Source organism: Numida meleagris, chromosome 1, assembly GCF_002078875.1.
Source record: "Numida meleagris isolate 19003 breed g44 Domestic line chromosome 1, NumMel1.0, whole genome shotgun sequence".
Lineage (NCBI taxonomy): Eukaryota > Metazoa > Chordata > Aves > Galliformes > Numididae > Numida > Numida meleagris.
Window position 1 is genome coordinate 152,128,002 of NC_034409.1, and position 21,905 is coordinate 152,149,906.

A 21,905-nucleotide genomic window follows, 5' to 3' on the forward strand; every position below is an offset into this window, starting at 1 on the left:
GGGGCCAGCAGCAGGTGCGGGCTTGGCGGGCGGGCGGCGGCGGCGGCGCGGCTGCGGAGCTGCTCGTTCTGCTTCTCCAGCTTGCGCACCAGCTCCTGCAGCTTCTTCACCTCCAGCTCGGCGCTCACGGCCGCGCCGGCGCCGCTCCCCTTCACCTCCGCCATCATCGCCGGCTTCAGCAAGGCGGCCTCCATCCTGCCGGCCCCTCGCCGCTCCGCCGCGCCGCCGGAGGGCAGCGCCCGGGCCCGCGGGCGCTGGGGCGGGAGCGCCGGGAGCGGGAGCCGGGACCTTGCGCTGCGCTGCGCTCCGCTCCGCCGCTGCTGCGCTTCCCGACAGCGGCGGGCAGGGCGCGGGCGGGCCCGGTCCCCTCCCACTCGGCAGCCGGAGCGGGGAGGGAACAAAGCCGGGGCCGCCGCCTGCCCTCTCGGTACGGGGCCGGGCCGGGCCGCCGAGTGATGGGAGCCCGTAGGTGTCGAGGCGGTAATTATGCAGATTGCGGTGTGATGGGAACAAGAGGCGCAGCGGGAGGCTCTGTCGTCGGGCCCGAGAGGAATGGATGCAGGCAGAAGCGCGTTTGTGGCTGCGAGACGTGCTGATGCTTCGGGTCTTCTGATTCGCAGCGGCGTGTTTTGAGAACAAGTGTTGTGACGAGCGCCGAGGGAGCTGGGGCTATTTACCCATTGAAGGAGGCTCAAGGGAGACCTCATCGCTCTCTGTAACTATATCGGAGGAGGTGGGGGTCTCTTCTCCCAACCTACAGGCAATAGGACAAGAAGAAATGGCCTCAGGATGCTCCAGAGGAGCTCTAGGCTTTATGTTAGGAAAAGGGGCAGTGAAGCATTGGGACAGGCTGCCCAGGGAAGTAGTTGATTCCCCATCCCTGGAGATACTTAAAAGATGTATAGGCGTGGTGCTTAAGGAGATGGGTGAGAAGCAGACGTGGCAGTGCTGGGTTAACAGTTGGAGCTGATGACCTTAGAAGTCTTTTCCAACCCAAATAATTCTGTGGTTCTATGACTTCTGAAGATGAGTTGATGATGAAGGAAGACAGAACCACAAATAGCAGAAAACTGCACGGAATCATACTGGTTGGAAAAGACCACCAAGATCATCTAGTCCAACTATCAGCTCACCACTACCATGCCCAATCAACCATGTCCTTCAGTGCCACATCTCCATGTTTCTTGAACCTCTCCAGGGATGATGACTCCACCACCTCCCTGTGCAGGCTGTTCCAGTGCCTCACCACCCTTTCTGAGAAGAAATTCTTCCTAGTATCCAACCTGAAACTCCCCTGGTGCAACTCGAGGCCATTACCTCTCTTAATATCACGAGTTACAAAACGTAACAAAACATAACAAAAACATAACAAAATTAGGAAGTGGAGGAGAACACCTGAGATGAAAAATCCTCTCCCCCTCCCTCCCCCACATTGAAAGATCCTTTAACACAGCCCAGATGAAGCAGATCAATTTGCTATCCTTCATTATCCTTCCTTGACTAGTAGTGGAAGAAGCCACTCATGCATCCCTTCTCCTCAGCGAGCAGGTGGAAGGAGTTTCAGCATCATACCCAAGGCAGCACAGCCATTTCATACCCAGGACTGCCCCTTGTTGGGTTCATACAGTCAGAAGACAGAGGCTGCCCTGAAGTTGCTGCCCTGAAGTTTCCTGCAACTCTGATGTGAAATACAGAGCCAGCCCCCTGGAAGTATGTGAATTGCCACGTCAGCCACTGCTGATAGCTGTTGGGATCAGTTGGATGCTACCCAACTGCTGGGCACCAATCCTGGACAGAGCTGTAGCAGTAACAGCCACTGCCACCTGTAGTGTCTCTTCCCTGTCACAGGTTTCATATGTCAGGAGGTACAGGCACTAATTCTCTGCTCAAAGCATAAATAAAGCATCCAGTTCTTGGAGTTTTCTCTGTTTTGTTCATAGTCTTTGAAGGGAGACTTTCTTCTGCACATGCACCGGACCACAGCACTATTATTTGTTAATCTTTTAAGCGCTTACACTATCACAGTGTAGTGATAACAGCTGGTACTACAAGAACGGCTGCAAAGATAAAGCAGGGAACAAAGCATTGACTTTCTGATTTTATTTTACCACTGAAGAGAATAAATATAGCCCCTAGCGTAACCTAGATTGAACCCGATAGCGCTTAATCCAAAAGTTTTGTTTGGTCTCCTCCATCCATTTGGAAGAGAGAAGTGGAAGAATGTTGAATGTAAAAACCTGCTGGCCCCAATTCTGCCATGCACCATCCATGTTGGTAACGTGATCCAGTTTTTACTCCTATGGATAGCCACAAACTTTATTCCCATAAGAACAAGAACTGAGTTGTGGATGTTCAGCCCCAGGCAACAGGCATATCTATCAGGTTGTTATCGCTGATACTGATACCAGTGTTAATTCTTGGAAATATGTGTGCTAGTCTGTTCCAATTGTAAAGTGATAAAAAGATAATTAGCGGTATGTGTACTATAGATGTTACTGGACATCATTAGTATAGAATGAGAAAAAAGCCATATTTATGGTAATGTCAGTGTTCAAATGGAGGAATTACTATTTACAACAGGCAAAGCTGGACTAACAAAAAAAAAAACGCAAATGGGTATCTGATTGTTCCACCTTTTAGCTATGTAGTGTTTTTCATGTTGTTAGCACAGGCTTAACTTCAGGGAAGGTACTAATCACAGATCTGAAGAGCATAAAGCAGCAAACCAGTGTCCTGGTTACATGGCATCCAAGCTACTCTTACTGCCAGGACAGGAACATGACAATGTGCTCAGGATCTTTTGTTGACAAAATATCTAATGTGGACAGCATCTTGGAGATAAATCAGGAGACACATCTGAAGATGCACTACAGTACGTAGCACTGTGGCACAGGTCTGTAAGTCACCGTGGAAATGCTTATCCCCAGTTAGGAGCAAAAGTAGTTGCAAATTTTTGACTGCCTTCTTCTGTTTGTGCTGCTGACATTTGTTTGGGCAACGTTCAGAGGAGGAGAATCTGAGAGCTGAGCACAGTGACTAAGCCTTAGACAGACTTTTCAGGCAGCTCAAACAAGTTGACTGCAGGCAGGATAAGGTTCACTACATCTCATCCCCTAGAAAAGGGTCCACACTACGTCTCATCCCCTAGAAAAGGGTCCAGAAAGCTCTTCATTGTGTTGGACATCTTTGAATCTCAACTCTGTCCTGCAAAACAGTTTTAACTTGTGCACACTTCAGCTACCGTGTTCATAATCACTGTGTGAGACCATGTCTTTTTCCAGGCATTTCCTGGCTGGGTGGAGGTTAACAATCCTTTTCACTGTGTTGCTTTTGTTGCTGCATTTCAAATATATGTATAATATCTTCTCACGAGGGTGCTGGCAGATTAAGTTTGTGCTTTTAAGTCCTCTATCTCATCGCCTTCATGCTGGCACACTGGTCTTCTGCAAAGAGGGTTTGAACATGATAAAGATATTTGACCTGTTTGCTTTTTTTGTTTTTAACAAATTATTTTCCTCCCAACATTGACATTACTAAAAAATTGTTAACAAACTCCATTCAGTGTCCCAACACTGGCTGATGAGTTTGGTCAACCCAGAACACATAAGCTCTTTACAAACCAAAGACTTTATGATTCCATTCCTTTTTTTTTTTTTTAAATTAGCGATAAAATGTGTTTTAACTCCAACCTCAAATCCTAGAATGGCCATCAAACCTGTTATTCCTGGACTTGAGATATTGTGGTAGCATAAAATGTGGTGATTTTGGCTACTTATGTGGCCTACTGGAGTAGAAATTTATGAATCAGTATAGTTGCTGATAGGCTCCCAGTGCAGAGAACAAAGAAGAAGGAAAGTCGGCAGATCCCATCTGCTCTTCTCTGATAATAAGCCTGTTGCTTTATTCTGTAATAGCTGCAGGCTGGACCTGCCTTTCGGGCAAGCCAGTAAAGAATTAATTGCAGTAATCCAGTCTGAGCTACACAAAGGATGTGTTACAATAAGGTCAGAGCACGGATGGTAACCTCCACGTCTGGTGAGATTTAAAGAGCAGTTCCAGTCCAAAAAATGTCTGTGAAAGTAACTTTATAGAAATAGAGCCACTAACACAGCAGCAGAAGTCCATCTAACCAGTGACCAGTAACAAAGGCTGAGAGTAGCTGCTGAGGAAAAATATATCAGAAACAAGAAAAATATTGAGAGGTTCTCTCCAGCTCACTGTAGTCAGTGGATTGGGACATCTGGACCATTTGTTTTTTATAGCCACCAACGTGTGATAATACCACATTTTGCTGAGACCCATTTTTAAACCATTTATACGTTAGGAACACCCTGTGGCAATTAGCACTGCAATTTAATTACGTATTGTAAGAAAAGCTACTTCCCATTATCTGCTTTGAATCTGCTCCCTAGTAATTTAATTGGGTGCCCCTTAGTTCTGTTTTTCTAAGACAGAATGATTAATCACTCTCTATTCAGTTTTTCTTTATCATTCATGACTTATAAAACTCAGTCACTTCTCTTCCAGGCTGACAAGCCCTCGTTTATATAGAGCCTTGCCCCCACAGAAGCTGGGCTCAACCTCCCATTCTTTCCCTCCATAATGAAAACTGAATTTTCCAACCCATTGTTTCCTTTTTATCAGCAGTCCTTTTTTTATTATAACATGATAGCTTAGGGAAAGACTGTGAAAATGTTCTTATAAATCCAAATATATTCAGTTTTAAAAAACACCTTACCCAAAAACATATTGTTGCCTTTAGAAACATTCATATATGCATGAGCACACGTTGCCTTAAAAAGGCTATATAGAATTTCCTCCAGTATATCATACCAGATGCCTGTATATTCCATTATTTATTGTAATTGGTACAAATCACCTTGATAGAAAAGTCAGATTAACTGAAATATAGTTCCACAGAGAAGCTTTTGTATTTATTCAGGTCCACTGTCACAGCTGATGCTCCAATTCAATTGGCACCAGGCATGCTCTGAGTGATAGGTTAAATGCCTGTGAGAGGTTCAGCAATGACACATTTGAGCCTCTGTAGAATTTTCATATGCACATTCTGGTCTTAGAAATTTGTTACTGTTAGACTTATACATTTGTTCGAGTGTACTAGAGTAGATAAACATCTTCCTGGAGTTACAGTGTGGATTCTTCATAATCAATTTCTCTTGCAAACATTTTGCCTTCTTAGTTGTTACTTTCAATTTTCTGTTAATTGCCTTTATTATTTTTATACAATTTCTTTTTCTGAACTACTATGATTCTTCCTGACATTGTTTTTTTTTCCTTATTAAATTAACTACATTGCAATCACTATTAGCATATATTTTGGATGGGATTAAGTCCAAAAATGCATCATTTTCTGTGAGACCCATTTGCTCCAGAAAATCAGTAGTTACAGTACCTAAAATATTGCCTGTACTTTGAACACAGCGATAGTGCTAGTTTGTATGTCCATCTAGATGGAACATGACACATAGTTTAATTGAGTACTGTTTTGTTTTGACTCATCAGTTCCGTATGAAATCACACTGGCTTGTAAATCCATTAACTCTTCCCTTACCTTATCAGTTATAGACAGAGAGCATTGACTTGCATCAGGATAGGCTTTTTTTTTTCTTATGAGTTTTCATCAAGAATGACAGAAATACTGCTGATCTCCAGGTGGCTAAAAAGCCATGACACACATTTTGCCAAGAATTCTGTTCTCAACTTGATTTGTCTGCATGGAACAGTGAATGTTGGAAGAGGAAAAATGCCTTACTTCATGATGATATGAAAGTACTGGGGGGTTCAACTAATTCTAGTTTTTTATTTTCTCCTTTTTTTTTCCCCCCCATCCTCTGTCATCTTCTGTCTGTCAACATTTGGTTGGAGAAGAAGATGCAAAAAATTCAGCAGCTTTTCAATAGAGTGGGAAAAAATTACTATCCATGTTAGCAGCTCCATTGCATAACTGAGTGATTTTTACAATTTGAAAATTTGAGTACGATACTGTAAAGTGGTTTAGAAGTTTCCACATTAAAAAACTAAACAGCAATATGCTCAGCACCAGTCGTGTCACATATCTAGGAAAAATTGACTCAAGAAGCCCTCTGGCAGCACTAAACACGCTTTTTGAGAAGGCAAATCCGAGTGCAGTGACACCAGGGTTGAATAAATGTCAAAAGAGCATGGAAAGTTTACAGTTGCTTGGAAGGTTTTACTTGTGTTAGTGTATGTGTGTGCTGAACTCTTAGACAGGAGAATGGTTTCAAAGAGTAACTGCCTGAATGGTCATCCAAATTCAGTTTGATCATGCAAAAATCCTTGTTGAACATCCAGAAATCATAAAATCATAGAATGGCTTGGGATAGACGACACCTTAAGGACTATCTAGTTCCACCCCCTGGCTGTGAGCAGGACTGCAACTCACCAGATGAGGCTGCCCATGGCCCCATCCAACCTGGCCTTGAACACCTCCAGGGATGGAGCATCCACAGTTTCTCTGGGCAGCCTGTGCCCGTGCCTCACCACCCTGTGAGTATAGGATTTCCCCCAACATCTAATCTAAATCTCCTCTCTTTCAGTGAAAAATCATTTCCTCTTGTCCAAACATTATCTGCCCATGTAAAAAGTTATTCTGCCTTCAGATTATAAGCATTCTTCAAAGTATTCCAAGACTGCAGTGAGGTCTCCCTGGTGCCTTCTCTTCTCCAAGCTAAACAAGCTCAGCTGCCTCAGCCTTTCTTGTTAAGAGAGGTGCTCCAGCCCTCTGATTATCATTATGGACCTCCTCTGAACCTGCTCATACAGCTCCACGGCTTTCTTTTGCTGGGGGTCCCAGGCCTGGATGCAGTACTCCAGCTGGGGCTTCACGAGGGCAGAACAAAGGGGGACAGTCACCTCCCTCTCCCTGCTGGCCACCCCTCTGCTGGTGCAGCCCAGGATACTATCGGTCTTCTGGATTGCAGGCAGACACTGCTGGCTCATGTCCAGCTTTTCAACCACCAGGATCCCAGGTCTTTCTCAGCACAGCTACTCTCAATGAGTTTTCTCAGTCTATACACATACCTGGGATTGCCTTGACCCAAGACCCAACCTTGCACTTGGCTTCTTTGAGCCTCATGAGGTTGACGTAGACCCACTTTTCAAGCCTGTCCAGGTCCCTCTGGATGGCATGCCTTCCTTCTATTGTATCAACTGCACCACTCAGCTTGGTGTTATCTGCCTACTTGCTCAGTGTACTTGATCCCACTGTCTATGTCACTGAGAAAGACATTAAAGAATACTGGCCCCCAGACAGACCCTTAGGGGACACCACTCACCACTGGCCTCCACTTGGACATAGTAGACTACAACCATGTTACTTTTGTGATTTATTTTCTGTCAGATGTGATCAGAAAAAAACTCACACTCAGAGGCCTATTCTTGCAGTATCTAAAACTCATTCGGGCACAAAGAAGTCCGTATCACATAAATGGCAAAGATACCTAAAGTAGAACTTTAGTATAGTTAGAAAAACTAAATCAAACCATTTTTTTCCAGAACCTCTCTTCCATGTGCTATACCACTTGTAAAGTACTGGATAACTTTCCTGCAACAAATCATTAGCATTAAAAACATTTACCATTCCTCCTAGGTCAGGGTAGTGATGTGTCAGTCTTTGTGACTGTGGTGGCTTCAAACCAGCACCATCACACTGCTCCCTCACTCCTCCTCAAATAGACAGGTGGAGAAAATAGGATGAAAAAAACTCATGGTCTGAGGTAAGAACTGGGAGATCACTCACTTCCTACTGTGATGGGCAAAATAGAATCGGTGTGAGGGAGATTTATATAGCTTATTGCCTACTAATAGAAAAGTAGGGCAGAGAGAAACCAAAAGGAAGTTAGAAACAGCTTCCCCACACCTCCTCCCCACAGGAGTCACAGGGCATGGGGAATGGGAACTGTGGTCACTCCATAACACTTTATCTGCACCACTCCTTCATGGTCACAGTCTCCCACTCCACATAGGTCCCTCCCATGGGATGCTGTCCTTCCTGAACTGACCTTGTGCAGGCTTCCCACAGGATGCAGCTCTTCAAGCACTGGTGCTCCACTGCAGGCTCCTCTCCACAGGCTGCAGCTCTGGCCTGGGGCCACTCCTGCAGGGGCTCTCTATGGGCTTCGGCCTTCTTTTGGAGCAGCTGGAGCTGACTCTGTTCTGATATGGAGCAGCTCCTGGGCTCTGCTCACAGACACCACCCTCGAGGGCACCCTGTTACCAAAATCTCACCTCATAAGCCCAATACTCTTGTTCTGGGACACTTAATTTGTTCCATTATGCAGTCACTGTCAGCCAAACCTCCAAGGCTGGACAAGAGCTGCCCTGTAAGCAGCCCTGAGACAATCTGTACACAAAATAAATGTTGCTGTGGCAAAGGCATCTTACAAGCACACGCACTGGATTGATGAAAGGCATATGAATTATGGTTTCTTTTCAGCTACATTTTTTCCTTGTGTTTGTTCAGATTTCTTCACGAGAAACTAAGTCCCTCCTATCCCCACATCACTGTTTCATTGATGTTCCTACTGAGGAGATCTGATTCTGTGTTAGAAAGCTCAGTTAAGAAACAAACAGAAAGAGGACTTCACAAAGCACGTGCTTTCCTCTGACTGAGTGTCTGGGATGTCTCACACTACAGTGGAAGAGGCAGAAGAAATAGTATTTCTGTTTTCTTCCTCAAGCTTTCCACAGATGTCATTCATGTCCAAACTAGTATGCCTGCTCCCACAGATAATTTTGTCTTGAGGAAACTGGTATTTTACTTCAAGAAGTTTTACTGTTACTTTCACAAAAAGATAAATGCATTCTCAATTGTATGTTTTTTGTAGATGTACCAAATATTAGTACTCAAAATATTTGGATGTCTGGGATTACAGTGCTACAAGTTCAGGTAGCTGGTATCACATTCTTAATTACAATATCTGAACTAGAGACAGGGATAACGTAATTCCAGATTCCATAGCTGGAAACTCTCTAGAGGAACCAGAAGATGTGAAGATAAACATTTTCTAGAATACTCATCTTGCAGTCAAGTTTTATTATTGATTTCAACGACACCATTATTTATGGCAACAGTATTACTTTTTAAATTCCTATCCTCAGTTTCAAAATCACCAACTCTGCTTGCCCTTAATTGGCTTCTTTGCACAATGCTTTCATCTTTTTTGTAGTCTTTTCTCCTTTTTCTGCCAGTTTTGGATATTATGACATGTGAACACTAGTATTATTTATTCCTCCATTAGGAAAAATATCTCAAAAACCAGAAAAACATTGCATTTTCTTTTCAGAAATGATTGCTCTTTTCTTTTTTCTCTTTTTTCTTTTTTTTTTCTTTTCAAAGTAGGTAGTTTTAAAATGTTGGCTGCCATTGCTTTGACCGTAACAGCTGTCTGAGAGTGCTAAACAGATGTCTGATGACTACACAGCAATGCCAAGACTCAGACAAGAGCTTTTGGCACGATTATACTCATATATTGATTCTAATGGGCCAAAACCAAGACGTTTTAAGTCTTGGCACAGGTTATGAGACTGTAGCTGTCAATTTATAACTCACACAGGTATAAAACCTCCCGAAAAACAGTAAATTAGAGGCAGCTTGCTTGGAAAGGGAGGTGAAATCTGTTTTCCTTGAGCCATATCCATAGGTGCTGCAGTACCACCCAGAGGCCACTGCTATGCTGAGCACCTCATGGACAGAGGGAATTAGTTCCTGTCCAGCAGAGTTCAGAGGCAAAAAAACACCAAAGCTTTAAAGAGATCATCCTCTGAAGGCATTTCTAGTACTCTCAAATGAAACTCTCACAACCTCCCACTCCCTCACTATTCTGCTCCAGCCAAAGCTGAGTGCAGGCAGCTCCTCTAATGGTGCTAGAACAGAGTATGATGTTAACAGAGCATCATTAGGACTGTGTTTAATTATGAATTAGACCTCTCTGATGACTCAAAGAAATTCCAGGATGTTGTCTTTGCTTCAGGGACTTTTCCATATTTTCTACTCAATAGTAATTCCTGAGGGGTCAATAGGTGAACAGATAGCGAATGTGCAGGCTGTGCAGACAACCTATGGTCCATGGGCTGTAAGAATTCACCCTGCACAGGTCATGGAACATGGCCAAAACATGAATAGGAACGTATTTTATTTCACACATCAGAGTCTAAAACCACCTGGTAAAAAGATAGGTAACAATAGGGGAGAAATTTCTCTTGTCCCTCCTACTTTCTGGGCAGTGCTCTTTTCAAAGAGAACACTACTATCTCCATGATTTTAAAAGATGAGAGTTTTGAGAGCATCCGATATCAGCAAATGTGCTTTGAGAATATCTGCAGATTCTTCTCCCCAAAATGCATGGAGTGTTTCTTAAGTCTTCATTTTACTGAAGTGAAAGATAAGAACTGAGTTGCTCAGGCCAGGCAAAGTGCACAACACTTGGAAGACTTTGAAGGCAAAGAAGGAAATATACAATTGCCTTAAGACCTCTAGGATTATGCATCAGTTATGCAGTTAAACAGAACATTTTTAGTCAGCGGTTTCAGGCTTTGGCACATCAAACCTATTTAGGTATTAGGTGTCTTTATCCACTATATGGAATGAAGTGTCTCTCTGCTTTTAAGCTGGGGTGAAGAAAAATGAGGTGATCTGGTGCAGCAGAAGGGAGAAAAGGTGGCTACATTTCTCCCTTGTAGTCTGTTAATTGTTTGACTGGAAACTAGAACTGTCTCCTAGGGTAACAGAGTAGTTACTCCGAATAACAAACACTCATGATCTAAAAGCAAAAACAACCAGGAAAACTGGTGCTTTTCATCCTAAATAATAGCATTATGTTAAAATATCAAGAGAAGAAAGTAAGTGACTTATATGTGTTCTGAGCAGATACACACTGAACTCGCAAGACTTTCAACACAACATGTATCTCCATACCAAGGAGAAATGCACAGAGCTGACCTACTGAATAAAAGCAAGGACCCTTTGCAGATGACCAGGTTTTCACAAGCTAATGACGCTCTACAAAGTAAGGGAGACTGTGTCTTGTCAAACTCATAGAGACATTTATTACAAGAGGAAAAAGACTAGAAGACAATATTAACGTGTTTATCACTTTGCTTCAAGCAAAGACTGAGTGTTCTGTAACAACCTACATAGGATACAGCAGAATACAGTACAACAGTGCAACAGTTCTTGTGACAATCCTTCTACTTGTAAATATTACTAGTTTTGATGCTATCTACATATTTATATGCATGAATGAATTTTTCCCCTGTAGAGTTATGCCCAAGATTTGCAAAAGAAAGTATCCATTACACATTGAGAAAATGGGCCTGATGAATCACAAAATCCCACATAATTTAGTACATCACCTCTCAATACAGCTTTTCAGTCTAATTTAATGCATTATTGAAGATAACCATTAAAACAGCTGTCAGCAAACTGCTCGTTTGGATAGTTTCATGGAAGTAGCAGTCAAAGAGAAATAAAACACCACATGCTAATGATATGCAAAAAGGACAAAAAACAATTACGTTTTGATACATCACTATTGAGATGTTAATATGATTTTTTTAAATGAGTATGGCTATCCATGCTTTTATATGGTAAATATCAAACATCACAAAACTGGTGTTTCTTTTCAGAAAAATTACAACATACAATAATTAAAAAAAAATAAATCAATTCACATGGCAAAATAGCCAGGGCTGTTCAGCAAGGAGGAATTAATGAGCACAGAATTATTATTTATTGTTTCTGTATTGCTACTTCTCTGTCAGTGAGCATTCAAGTAGCAGATATTTGGATCCACAGTTTTTTCCTGGTTTCTCAAACACTAGGATATACTGGATTCTAATGTGCTGGCTCAGGTGAATATCCAACAACTTCCACTGTAATTCAGCCTTAGCAATAACTGTTGGTCTCTGAACAGGACCAAATTTGTGACCCAGTATTAAAACTCCTCTATGGATTTTCTCCACCAGTTGTGCAAGTCTCATTACCCCAGTAAAGCACAGGACAATATCAAGAATAGTTTAACTACAGCGTGTCATCAGCAATGGGCACACAAAAGATTTATAATAACAGATATTCTAAAGGTACTGTCATTAATACATAATCATTTTTCATAAAAATAGTTAAATTATCTACTGTTACATGACTCCTTTTCATACAACAGTATGTACATGGTTTAAACCAGGCCAAACAGACTGCATTGTTATTCAGTTGAGGGCCCAATGGTTTAAATCACACAGAAATTCTTACCTCCCGTCTCCACTAGAGCAGGTGCAAACAAGGAGAGGAATTAGGCTGTGACAGACATTCAGCAGTCTAACATTAATCTATGGATTTGGCACTCTTCAGTTTTCTAAGCTCTGCTCAGGTCCAGCAGCCTCCAAGCACTCAACTCTGTCACAGTCATACCTAAGAAGTCCTTTTCAGCTGAGAGGTACAGAAGGAAAATCAGCTCTGAATATGGTGATCTAAAACACCTCAAAGCATAGAATAGTGGTCAATGCCTTTGTTTTTTTCCAGTAAACCACTGAAATAATTATTTTAGGCAATTAAGGCAAATAAGTGTTGCAGAAACATGACAGAGAGTGAACTCTTACTTCAGTTTCTGTACTTCAACAGACATACACTGTCCAAAAAAAAAAAAAAAAAAGCTTTCAACATAGGCTCAAGAGAAGGAGGTCATCTGTCTTGATATAGATGTCTAGAGATTGGAAATATTTACCCCAGGTTCCTTTGTAAACAATGGAAAGTAAAACATCTGTTCATAACATGGTTAACCTCATCATAAAATAGATCCTTTCAATCTGACCAACCACTTCCTAAAAGTATCTACTTCCACACCAAAGATGTTTAAATTTAGAAGAGACTAATCCATCCCAGATATTCAGACAGGCAGCTTAATAGAGTAGGAAAGATAAATACCACATAATGTCAGGCAAAGTATGTATTCTGTGACTTCATGGCAGCTATGAAGTGTGCACTTCTTAAAAAAATACAACTGGTAATACAATAGTTACCAGGATTAAAGACATGGAGCGGGATACTACTGAGATAACTCACCTAACAGTTTTTCTGTTTATAATACCTCTGCTGTTAATAAAGATAGATGTATTTTCCAAAGGCATTTGTTCTATCTTAAAGTTATCATTTAAGTTATTTGGGAAGAATCTTCCTCTGAAGATTCATGTCTGTCTTCAAAGGGTGAAGAAGAACTCTCCTCACTCTATATGAAACCAGTAGTTTAAACTGAGTAACTGACTTTTAGACGGCTAATCATAGATGAGATGAATTCCTTTCATGCTTCACAGAGAAAACAGTTTGTTATTTCTAAGGAGATGTGGTTGCAATAAAAAGAACAAACAGCCTTCAGAACTGATGTGTAAGTATGTCCTACTATTCAGAACATTTCAATAAGTTATCATTAGTTTTTACATACAGTTTAGCAATTTCACAGATCTGATAAATATACCGAACGATATCTTGTTTTGCTTTCTGGAACGTGTGTATAAAAAGGCATCTAAATTATCATGGAAATTAATTCCTTTGGGAACCATGAAGTAGAGAATTTCTAGAAATAAAAATTGATCATGTTCCTCAGCAGTTTGAAGTAACAGGCCAATACACTTAATTAAACACTAGTGGAATTTCTTTGTCTTACTTTCTGAATGTCAAAATTAGTAGATCCATTTTTCTGCAAGAGAACAAAAATCGATTAGAGATGCCAAACACATAAGCATTCTCTAAATGTCACACAATTAAACTTTAGGACTTTTTTCTTCTTAGAAAATCGACTGGAGTCTGGCTATCACATCTTGTCATTTGCTGAAACACGATATATACATTTATAACACAATATACATACTTTTGGTATTTCTTTCTACAGTCGTGTAACAGTCACAATGCCTTCGTTTTTAAATATGATTAATTGTAAAATTCACTCTTCCCATCAAATTTTGCAATGGCTTAATAATATTGTTCCTTAACAACACAAATTGATTAATTTCAGTTTACATGATCTTATCTCAAAAAAGCACATAGGGCAACACAAGCTTATTGTAACATTTCATGTAGGTTTAAGTTTGTCTTTATTTGGTATAGAAGTACTGGTTTATAGTATTATGAATTAATAATTGCCACGAACAAAGACGACTTAAAGTCTAGCAACTTCTAGAGAAGTTAATCAAATAAAAGCCTTTTTCTTTACCATCTTGCATAATTGTTTATTCACTATCCTCCTCACAAGGTAAACAATGTCGGTCACATTGTAATATATTGAAGTTGCTTGAATGTTCTTTATATTTTTCTCCTCTATTCAATATAATATACCTTCCATCTTACCCTTAATTTTGGAGTAGCAAGGCTCACAATGTACAGTTTGTCTGTAAATCCAAACACTGTCTCCTGCTTTCAGATCTTCCAGTGGTCTTTTGCATACTTCACACTTCAAAGCACAAGTAAAAGTAAAAAGAAAAATTAAAATAAAGCCCTTCACTACTATTCATTCCCAGCATACTCTTTCATAAAGCAAACATACCCAGACCAGAACACTGGTTATTAGTACTGCAGTATCATGAAATCTGAACTCTGAAAAAGTACTTTCATGAAATAAACTATAAATCTAAAAAGACAACTTTTAGACCTCTAAAAGTCAGATATCTGAATCTCAGCTGGTTCCCTAGGTTCTATTTATCATCACTAACCACTCTTCTTCCCCAGACACTTCCAGAGGGTAATTTCTATCTTAACTCAAAATTTGATTCTAAAATAAGATGATTCACCATTTCACCCTTTTTGATTAGACTTAAACATACAACTCAGAGCAGATCTCAAGGAATCTGAACTTCCTTACTTCAACCTGTTTTATAATACTTTATCTTAACCATTATATACATTTCCCATTATTGTAGAATCCAGAGACTTCTTTAGCAAATACTTTACATGCAATGATTTTTCATTGCAATAGCTAGGTGAAAGAATAACTCTGAGAAGCAGAAGCTATGGAAAACTGGGCAGAAAGTGATCTACACTAATGAGGTGATTTTCCTGGGTATTTTTTGTTACAACAACAAATCATGCATGGAGATGCAAGCAGAATTAAGATTATTTTATCCTACAGCACAAACTCTCCACAGCAACTAAATTTTAACTGATATTCTGATCCCAATGAGAAAGTGATTTCACCTCTGTTACTTAAACTCTTATTAGTGCCTTTGAGTATGGTTTTAACCAAGAAAATCCACAAAACTTCATAGAAAAGTAGAATAAGATTTTACAGTATGATCAAACTGTAAATAAAATATAATCCACTGTATCAGTCTGGAAGTGTGTATAACTGAAGGCTTATAAATATGAATGACATTCAGGATATGCCCTGCTGCATCCTTCGGCCTCCTCGTGGTTGTAAGAGAAAGAAAGGAAAGGCAAGGAGAGGGAGAGGGAAAGGACTAGGGACGAAAGAGAGAGACTGAAGACTAGTACTTCCTAGATTAATCTTTTCCTTCAGTGTGCAAGCCTTCCTCTTCTCCCAAGCCTAAGGCCCAAATATTCGCTTATTATAGGTGTAATATAATGTAGGTATTACATTTAAATTTTATTTCATAGTAGTAGGTGAAATCTTCTTACCTTGAAGCAAGTTGAATGACAGCAAATCTGCAAGGCATCTAAGATCATTTTGGCATCTATACCCAAGGGCTTCCTGCAGTATGTACATATATCTTTTCCAATTATACTCCTGTGTATATAATATAACATCAGCTGTCAGAAAAAGAGCTACCACTGAAATCTCAAGCATAAAATTGATAAGCTTAGTGCGTTGTGTGGGAAAGACATTAGTATATTGTACAGTGACCATAAATGGAAAGAAGTAATGTGTACATTTCCTCTGTTCTAGTTGGTATCAATAATGCCATGCTCCTGTGATGGGCAAATTGATGAGTATAATTGCCAAATGGCAAAAATACTTTGATAGAAATAATGGTCTTCTTTGATAAACTGAATGATTTCAAACAGTAAAGAGACATCACTAAGCTGCTGAATGTCTAGGAGCACATACGCTTAGTGGGGATGAAGTAGAAGGTAATGATTAGAACATTTTAATTGCAAAAGTAAATTGGTAGTTGAATTTAAATTGAGGTGCCTGGAAACATTTTTATTTACTGTACTGCAGACAAAATCCTACTTTTCAAGGTAGCAATATAGGACATAAGTATAAAACAGCTCACCTAGTATTTACAACAGTGTTTTAAAATATTTTCTCTGTTCTTTTTGCATCCTTGCAAGACATCAATCTATATATTATCTAGATACAACTGTTGGTGCTGCTTTTGTATCATAAAATTAACTGGTCCTGCTTCTTTCCCACCAGCGATAAAACACTGTACTCATTTCTTAATCATCCCCAGAGTTTCTTATGCTTACACTGGACAGGATACAAGTTTATATGATTCTGTGTATTTCCAAGTAATGGAAATGCCCAAATTATCTGAACTGAAAACTGTGAGCACATTTTATTTTTTTTCTTCCCAAGAAATAAGATATTACTGATTTGAACAAATATTCTTCTATACTTGTGAAAATATTTACTGGTGTGAAAACATGAAAATTTTAAACAGCATTATCACGTGAACCTATTATGCCACATCTGGACTTGGTCACTATAGACACTATTTTCACAAAGGAATGAAACTTTGCAGAGTAAGTAGCTGGCAGAGTTAGAAACCTACAGAATCACAAATCCAACTCTACCACTTAAGGCCCTGGCTATTGTTTCTAGATGTTTTACATGCCAGCTCTAATAAGCCTACATAATAGTAGGCTGCCAAACCGTGGTAATGATTTGATGACAAGATCCCACTGAAAGGGAGCTCTGTATGAAAAGCTGTCTGCCCAGCCTAATGATGACTTCCACTGCTCTCTTTTGTCTGAACACCTGAAAAGCTTATATAAAACATCTGTGTCCTTTGATACTGCATAACGTCATTAATGCGTACTTACTGATCAGAAGTAGAGTAAACAGTTTTGATAGTATTTCCAGTTATATTTTCTTCATAGGCATGATGTGATGAGTTTCTGTAAGGCAGTAAGTACATAAAAATTACTAAATGCTGCTTTTTATTTTTGAAGGCTTCACTACATTGATCATACGGAAATTAAATAAATGTAACATTTTGTAAAAAAATCACACTTAGTCAAGAGTTTTTTTCTTCTTTTTCGAACATCAAGAAATATATACCAAATAAGAAAGTGTAACTTGGACATAAAATGTCCCTACACTGTGTTCACCTGCTGTATGATTCTTTAGTACTTCAAAATGAAATCCACAAGGCTACTGAGTGAAATCTACTCTACCGTATTGGTTTTGCCTGTGCTCATATCTCAGCTTAAATTATACTTATTGTGAAATGGTGACATGCTGCATTTTTGCAGTTTTTGTCTTCTTTCACTATTACTCAAATAGCTGTCAAACAGCCAAAAATTACAATATGTCCCTAGAAGTAGATTGAGGGTCTTTATAATACCGGCTATTTAATGTGTGATTTGCATTCCCTACAATAACTGTATTGTACCTCATATTCAGATTAGAAAGGAGTAGACTGAATTTAGCTGCCAGGGCAGTTAATTCTTCCTTTTTTTCTGGTTACTTAACTGTCAGTTTTGTTTGGCATGGAAGGGATAAGCAAGTATGTGACAGCTGAACAAGCCTTCCTGTCATACATGTTTTGAACATTTCTGAACTGATTTAATTACCCTATTCTTCCAGAAATTCATAAGGTATATGGTAATTCATAGAATCACCCAGGTTGGAAAAGATCTACAAGATCATCCAGTCCAACCGTCCACCTATCACCTATAGTTCTCACTAAATCATGTCTCTCAGTACAACATCTAAACATTCCTTGAACACCTCCAGGGTTGGTTGACTCCACCACCTCCCTGGGCAGCCCATTCCAGCTCCTGACCACTCTTTCAGAAAAGTAGTATTTCCTAACGTCCAGCCTGCATGCAACTTGGTGCAACTTGAGGCCATTCCCTCTCGTCCTATCACTAGTTACACAAGAGAAAAGGCTGACCCCCAGCTCACTACAACCTCCCTTCAGGTAGTTATAGAGAGCAATAAGGTCTCCCCTGAGCCTCCTCCAGACTGAACAATCCCAGCTCCCTCAGTCGCTCCTCATAAGGCCTGTGCTCCAGAGCCCTCACAGCTTTGTCGCCCTCCTCTGAACACGCTCCAGTGCCTCAATGTCTTTCTTGCAGTGAGGCACCCCAAACTAAACACAGTACTTAAGATGCAACAATTTAACATAATTATAACAAAAATGATAACATAATTCTTATGTTTCCTATCAATCTTGTATACTATTCAGTAATGCCGTGATTTTTTTTTATAGTTATGTGTGCTTGTAAGAACATTTTTTTTCAGGTAAAGAATAACAGACTGACAACATGCATGTGTAGGGTGTTATACAGCCCAGATACACCTTACACTTACCTGTCTTTTTAGTGCATATTTGTTGTTTTTTATTCTATGGAACACCAGAAATGTATTAAAATTTCACAGACAGTGAGAAATGTAAATGATAAATATTTTATATTTTACAGAACATAATAATATTCTCACCATTTAATAATAATGCAAGCCTGGATTTGATCATCATAAAATACTTCTTCAGATAAACATCCAACGATTTCTTCTTACCAAGAGACATAGTTTTTAGCCAATTCTATTACATATCCCTATAACACATTTTTTTCCCACTCAGAATTGAGCACTTTGAGTGACAGAGCAAACAGAGCAGGAAAAATGGTTATAAAAATGATTTACACCTGGTTAAAAAGTCAGAAACCCAGGTCACAGCAATAATGTTTTGGGTAAGAGATGATACAAGGGCTTAGATTCATCCCATACAGCTTTAGGAACTTCAGAAGCTAACTGTGGAGTGAATTATGTATTTTTTTCCTTAATGCCCTGGAAAGAAATAAGCCCTTCTACAGCATGGTGCATCTAGCATCCAAGTAACATGATGGAAATACCTTTGCTCTATTGATTATGTAAGAATTCTGGCTTAACAGCTCTCCTAAATTTCATGCCTCAGCCACATCTCTAGAGCTACATAAGGTACGTTTAGTCTTGCCCACTCTGTGCACCGAAGGTTTGCTTTGTGGGCTTCCATTCATGCAAGAAAAATTTAAAAGGAGGTTGGCATGATATCAGAGACCAGTGTGAGGTTTTCAAATATCCCTGAAATTTCATGCGTAAAGATGGTTTCTCATATATATATATATTTTTTTTTTTTCCAAGAAATAACACTTTAAATGTAATGATTCTCAATTCATTGTCCACTGTACCTGCTCTTTCTTTTGCTGTCACTGTGGTAGGTTACTTCTGCGACATTGTTAGGAGCACTTGGAGGATTTTCATATATTTGCATAGTTATGCTAAAAAAAAACAGCAACAAGAAAACAGTCTTTATAAAAATCCTTTTCAGCTACACAGCCTTCACTTACGCTTACAGCCATAAATGGAGAAGCTGATGTTAGTAACAGCAGTTAAAGAAATCTTTTTCCTACTGTTGCTAAATTGTTGCTTGTGGAAAACAATAGAATCACAGATATGTAATTTTAAACCCTCAGTTTATGCTAGTAGATAAATATATATCAGAAACTTTACCTAACTTAATCAAATCTTAGTTTCCACAAAGTGCCCACTGAGGTTTTAGCTGTACAGTAGAGTTTCAATGGTTGAAAATATTCTGCATGTTCTTAGCAATATTCCACAATATTTTATTATTGTTTTTACTGTAGTTTAGTTCCAGCTCAGAAATTGAATATCTTATGTGTATATATATATACATACATATATATACTAGACTAATGTTTTCATCAGTAATCATGAGCTAAACAGATACACAGACTTTTATTTCAAGAAGCAGGATTATGATTCAAGCAGAATAAACCTTGTCTTCTGCAATTTTCCATTCAGTAAAGATGATATGCAACCAAACAGGAATAAACTCTGTCAGATAAATTATAGGATTTAAGTAACAAGTGCTAATAATTTTCTTGACAATTTTACAAAGCAGCTCAGACAAAGGCTACTCTTGTTTGGCTCTGTCAGATGTTATATTCTGAAACAATTTGATGATTATAAGCCTTAACTCTGGATGTTTGGTCTGCATTTTGATTTATTTCAGTGAACTTGCCAAGGTCTGAAGCTTTGCTAAATGAACCTTGCTCAGCGCCGGTCGCTGTTTTATATGCATAGCATGCTGCATGAAGCAGCACCCTCTATTGTGCTTTAGTACTAATCTGGCAGGCTTCATTTCAGAACTAAAAGAGAAACCCATTCACTTTACATTTTCAGTGTATGTTCCTCTGGTCTGTCAAATGGAACTGTTAGGATGAAAACACTTATATTAAAAAAAAAAAAGCAGAAGTACTTGTGTATTCAGATAGCTAAGTTTTTTCCTCATCATTTATATATACAACTAAATGGAAGACTACAAAAATACCACAAGAATGGTACCTGATAACATAATACTGCCTTCACATTAGTTGACAAACTAGCATCAGTGATTTTTTTTTAAGCTATGAATACACATGTTGCTTTGCTAATACATCCAGTTATGCTGCTATATTTAACTAATCTGACACATTTTATAAATAATATACATATCTTACACAAGTTATGCAAATTCAGCTTATTTGCATTGGGAATTAATATTTTCAGATACCACACTAAACAACGACAGCTCCTGCTATCTGGCCTTTAAATTTTAGAGGGAACTATGAAGTGAGTCTCACCCCTTTTTACTTTGGTCATCAGTAGACTTTACTTCCGTGTTATCACCAAGGTCCTCATCTCTGTGAAAGTTAGAAACACCTCAGAATTAATCAAGTTATTTGATTCAATTTAAACATTAAATGAGACAAATTTTATATGTTGAAAAAGGAAAAACGTGTGTGCATTTAACGATGAAGTCTCCTGGCTATACTGAGTGTGTATCACAATTTCTACAAATCTTTAGTTATGAATTAAAAGTTATCAGTTCAAAACTCAGAATTTTTCTGTTTTTCTCCACTGTGTCACTATAGAGGTATGACATGCTACTCAAAAAATCACACGCACAATCACAGAAGGGCTGAGGCTGGCAAGGAACCTGTGGAGGCCATCTATTCCAACCTCCTATTCAAGCAGGGCCACTCAGAGTAGGGTGCCCAGGCCCAGGTCCAGGTGGCTTTTGAAAATATCCAAGGAGACTCCACAGACTCCCTGGGAAACCTGTGCCAGTGCTCCATCACCCAAATGGCACAGAAGTGCTTCCTGGTGTTCAGATGAAATCTCTTGTGTTCCAGTTAGTACCCACTGCATCTTGCCATTGCACCACTGAAGAGAGCCTGGCTCTGCCTTCTCTGCATCCTCCTCTCAGGTATTTATAGAAGTTGGTATGGTCTCCCTTGAGACTCCTCTTCCCCAGGCTCTAAACCTCTGAGGTCTGACTGGCTTGCTCAGTTGACCCCTGAAAACCTCCAAGGACAGAGGTTGCACAGCCTCTTTAGTCAACCTGCTCCACTGCTGGACTGTCATCCTTATATAATGTCTGGATCTCTCGTTTCAATTCATGACCCTTGCATCTCATCATCTTGCCATGCTACAGCTGAAGAGTCTATTTACATCTTCTAATTATGTCCTTTCATAGAATCATAGAATCATAGAATCATAGAATCATAGAATCATAGAATGGCTTGGGTTGAAAAGGACCTCAAAGATCATCGAGTCTCAACCCCCCTGCCAAGTGCAGGGTCGCCAACCACTAGACCAGGCTGCCCAGAGCCACATCCAGCCTGGCCTTGAATGCCTCCAGGGATGGGG

General features: G+C 39.7%; 1 protein-coding gene across 4 annotated transcripts in view; it reads right to left on the reverse strand.

Annotated features, from left to right (window-relative positions):
- The window catches only part of SCEL (sciellin), a 50,510-nt gene continuing 39,668 nt past the window's right edge, over positions 11,064 to 21,905 (reverse strand). For all 4 annotated transcript variants that reach the window (XM_021416987.1, XM_021416994.1, XM_021416981.1 and 1 more), the window contains 6 exons: positions 20,837 to 20,896; positions 19,382 to 19,471; positions 17,030 to 17,104; positions 15,659 to 15,767; positions 14,375 to 14,477; positions 11,064 to 13,727 (listed from right to left, as the gene is read on the reverse strand). In XM_021416987.1, the coding sequence (XP_021272662.1) occupies positions 13,711 to 13,727; positions 14,375 to 14,477; positions 15,659 to 15,767; positions 17,030 to 17,104; positions 19,382 to 19,471; positions 20,837 to 20,896 (454 nt within the window). In that variant the 3' untranslated portion in view covers positions 11,064 to 13,710. The remainder of the gene's footprint in view (positions 13,728 to 14,374; positions 14,478 to 15,658; positions 15,768 to 17,029; positions 17,105 to 19,381; positions 19,472 to 20,836; positions 20,897 to 21,905) is intronic.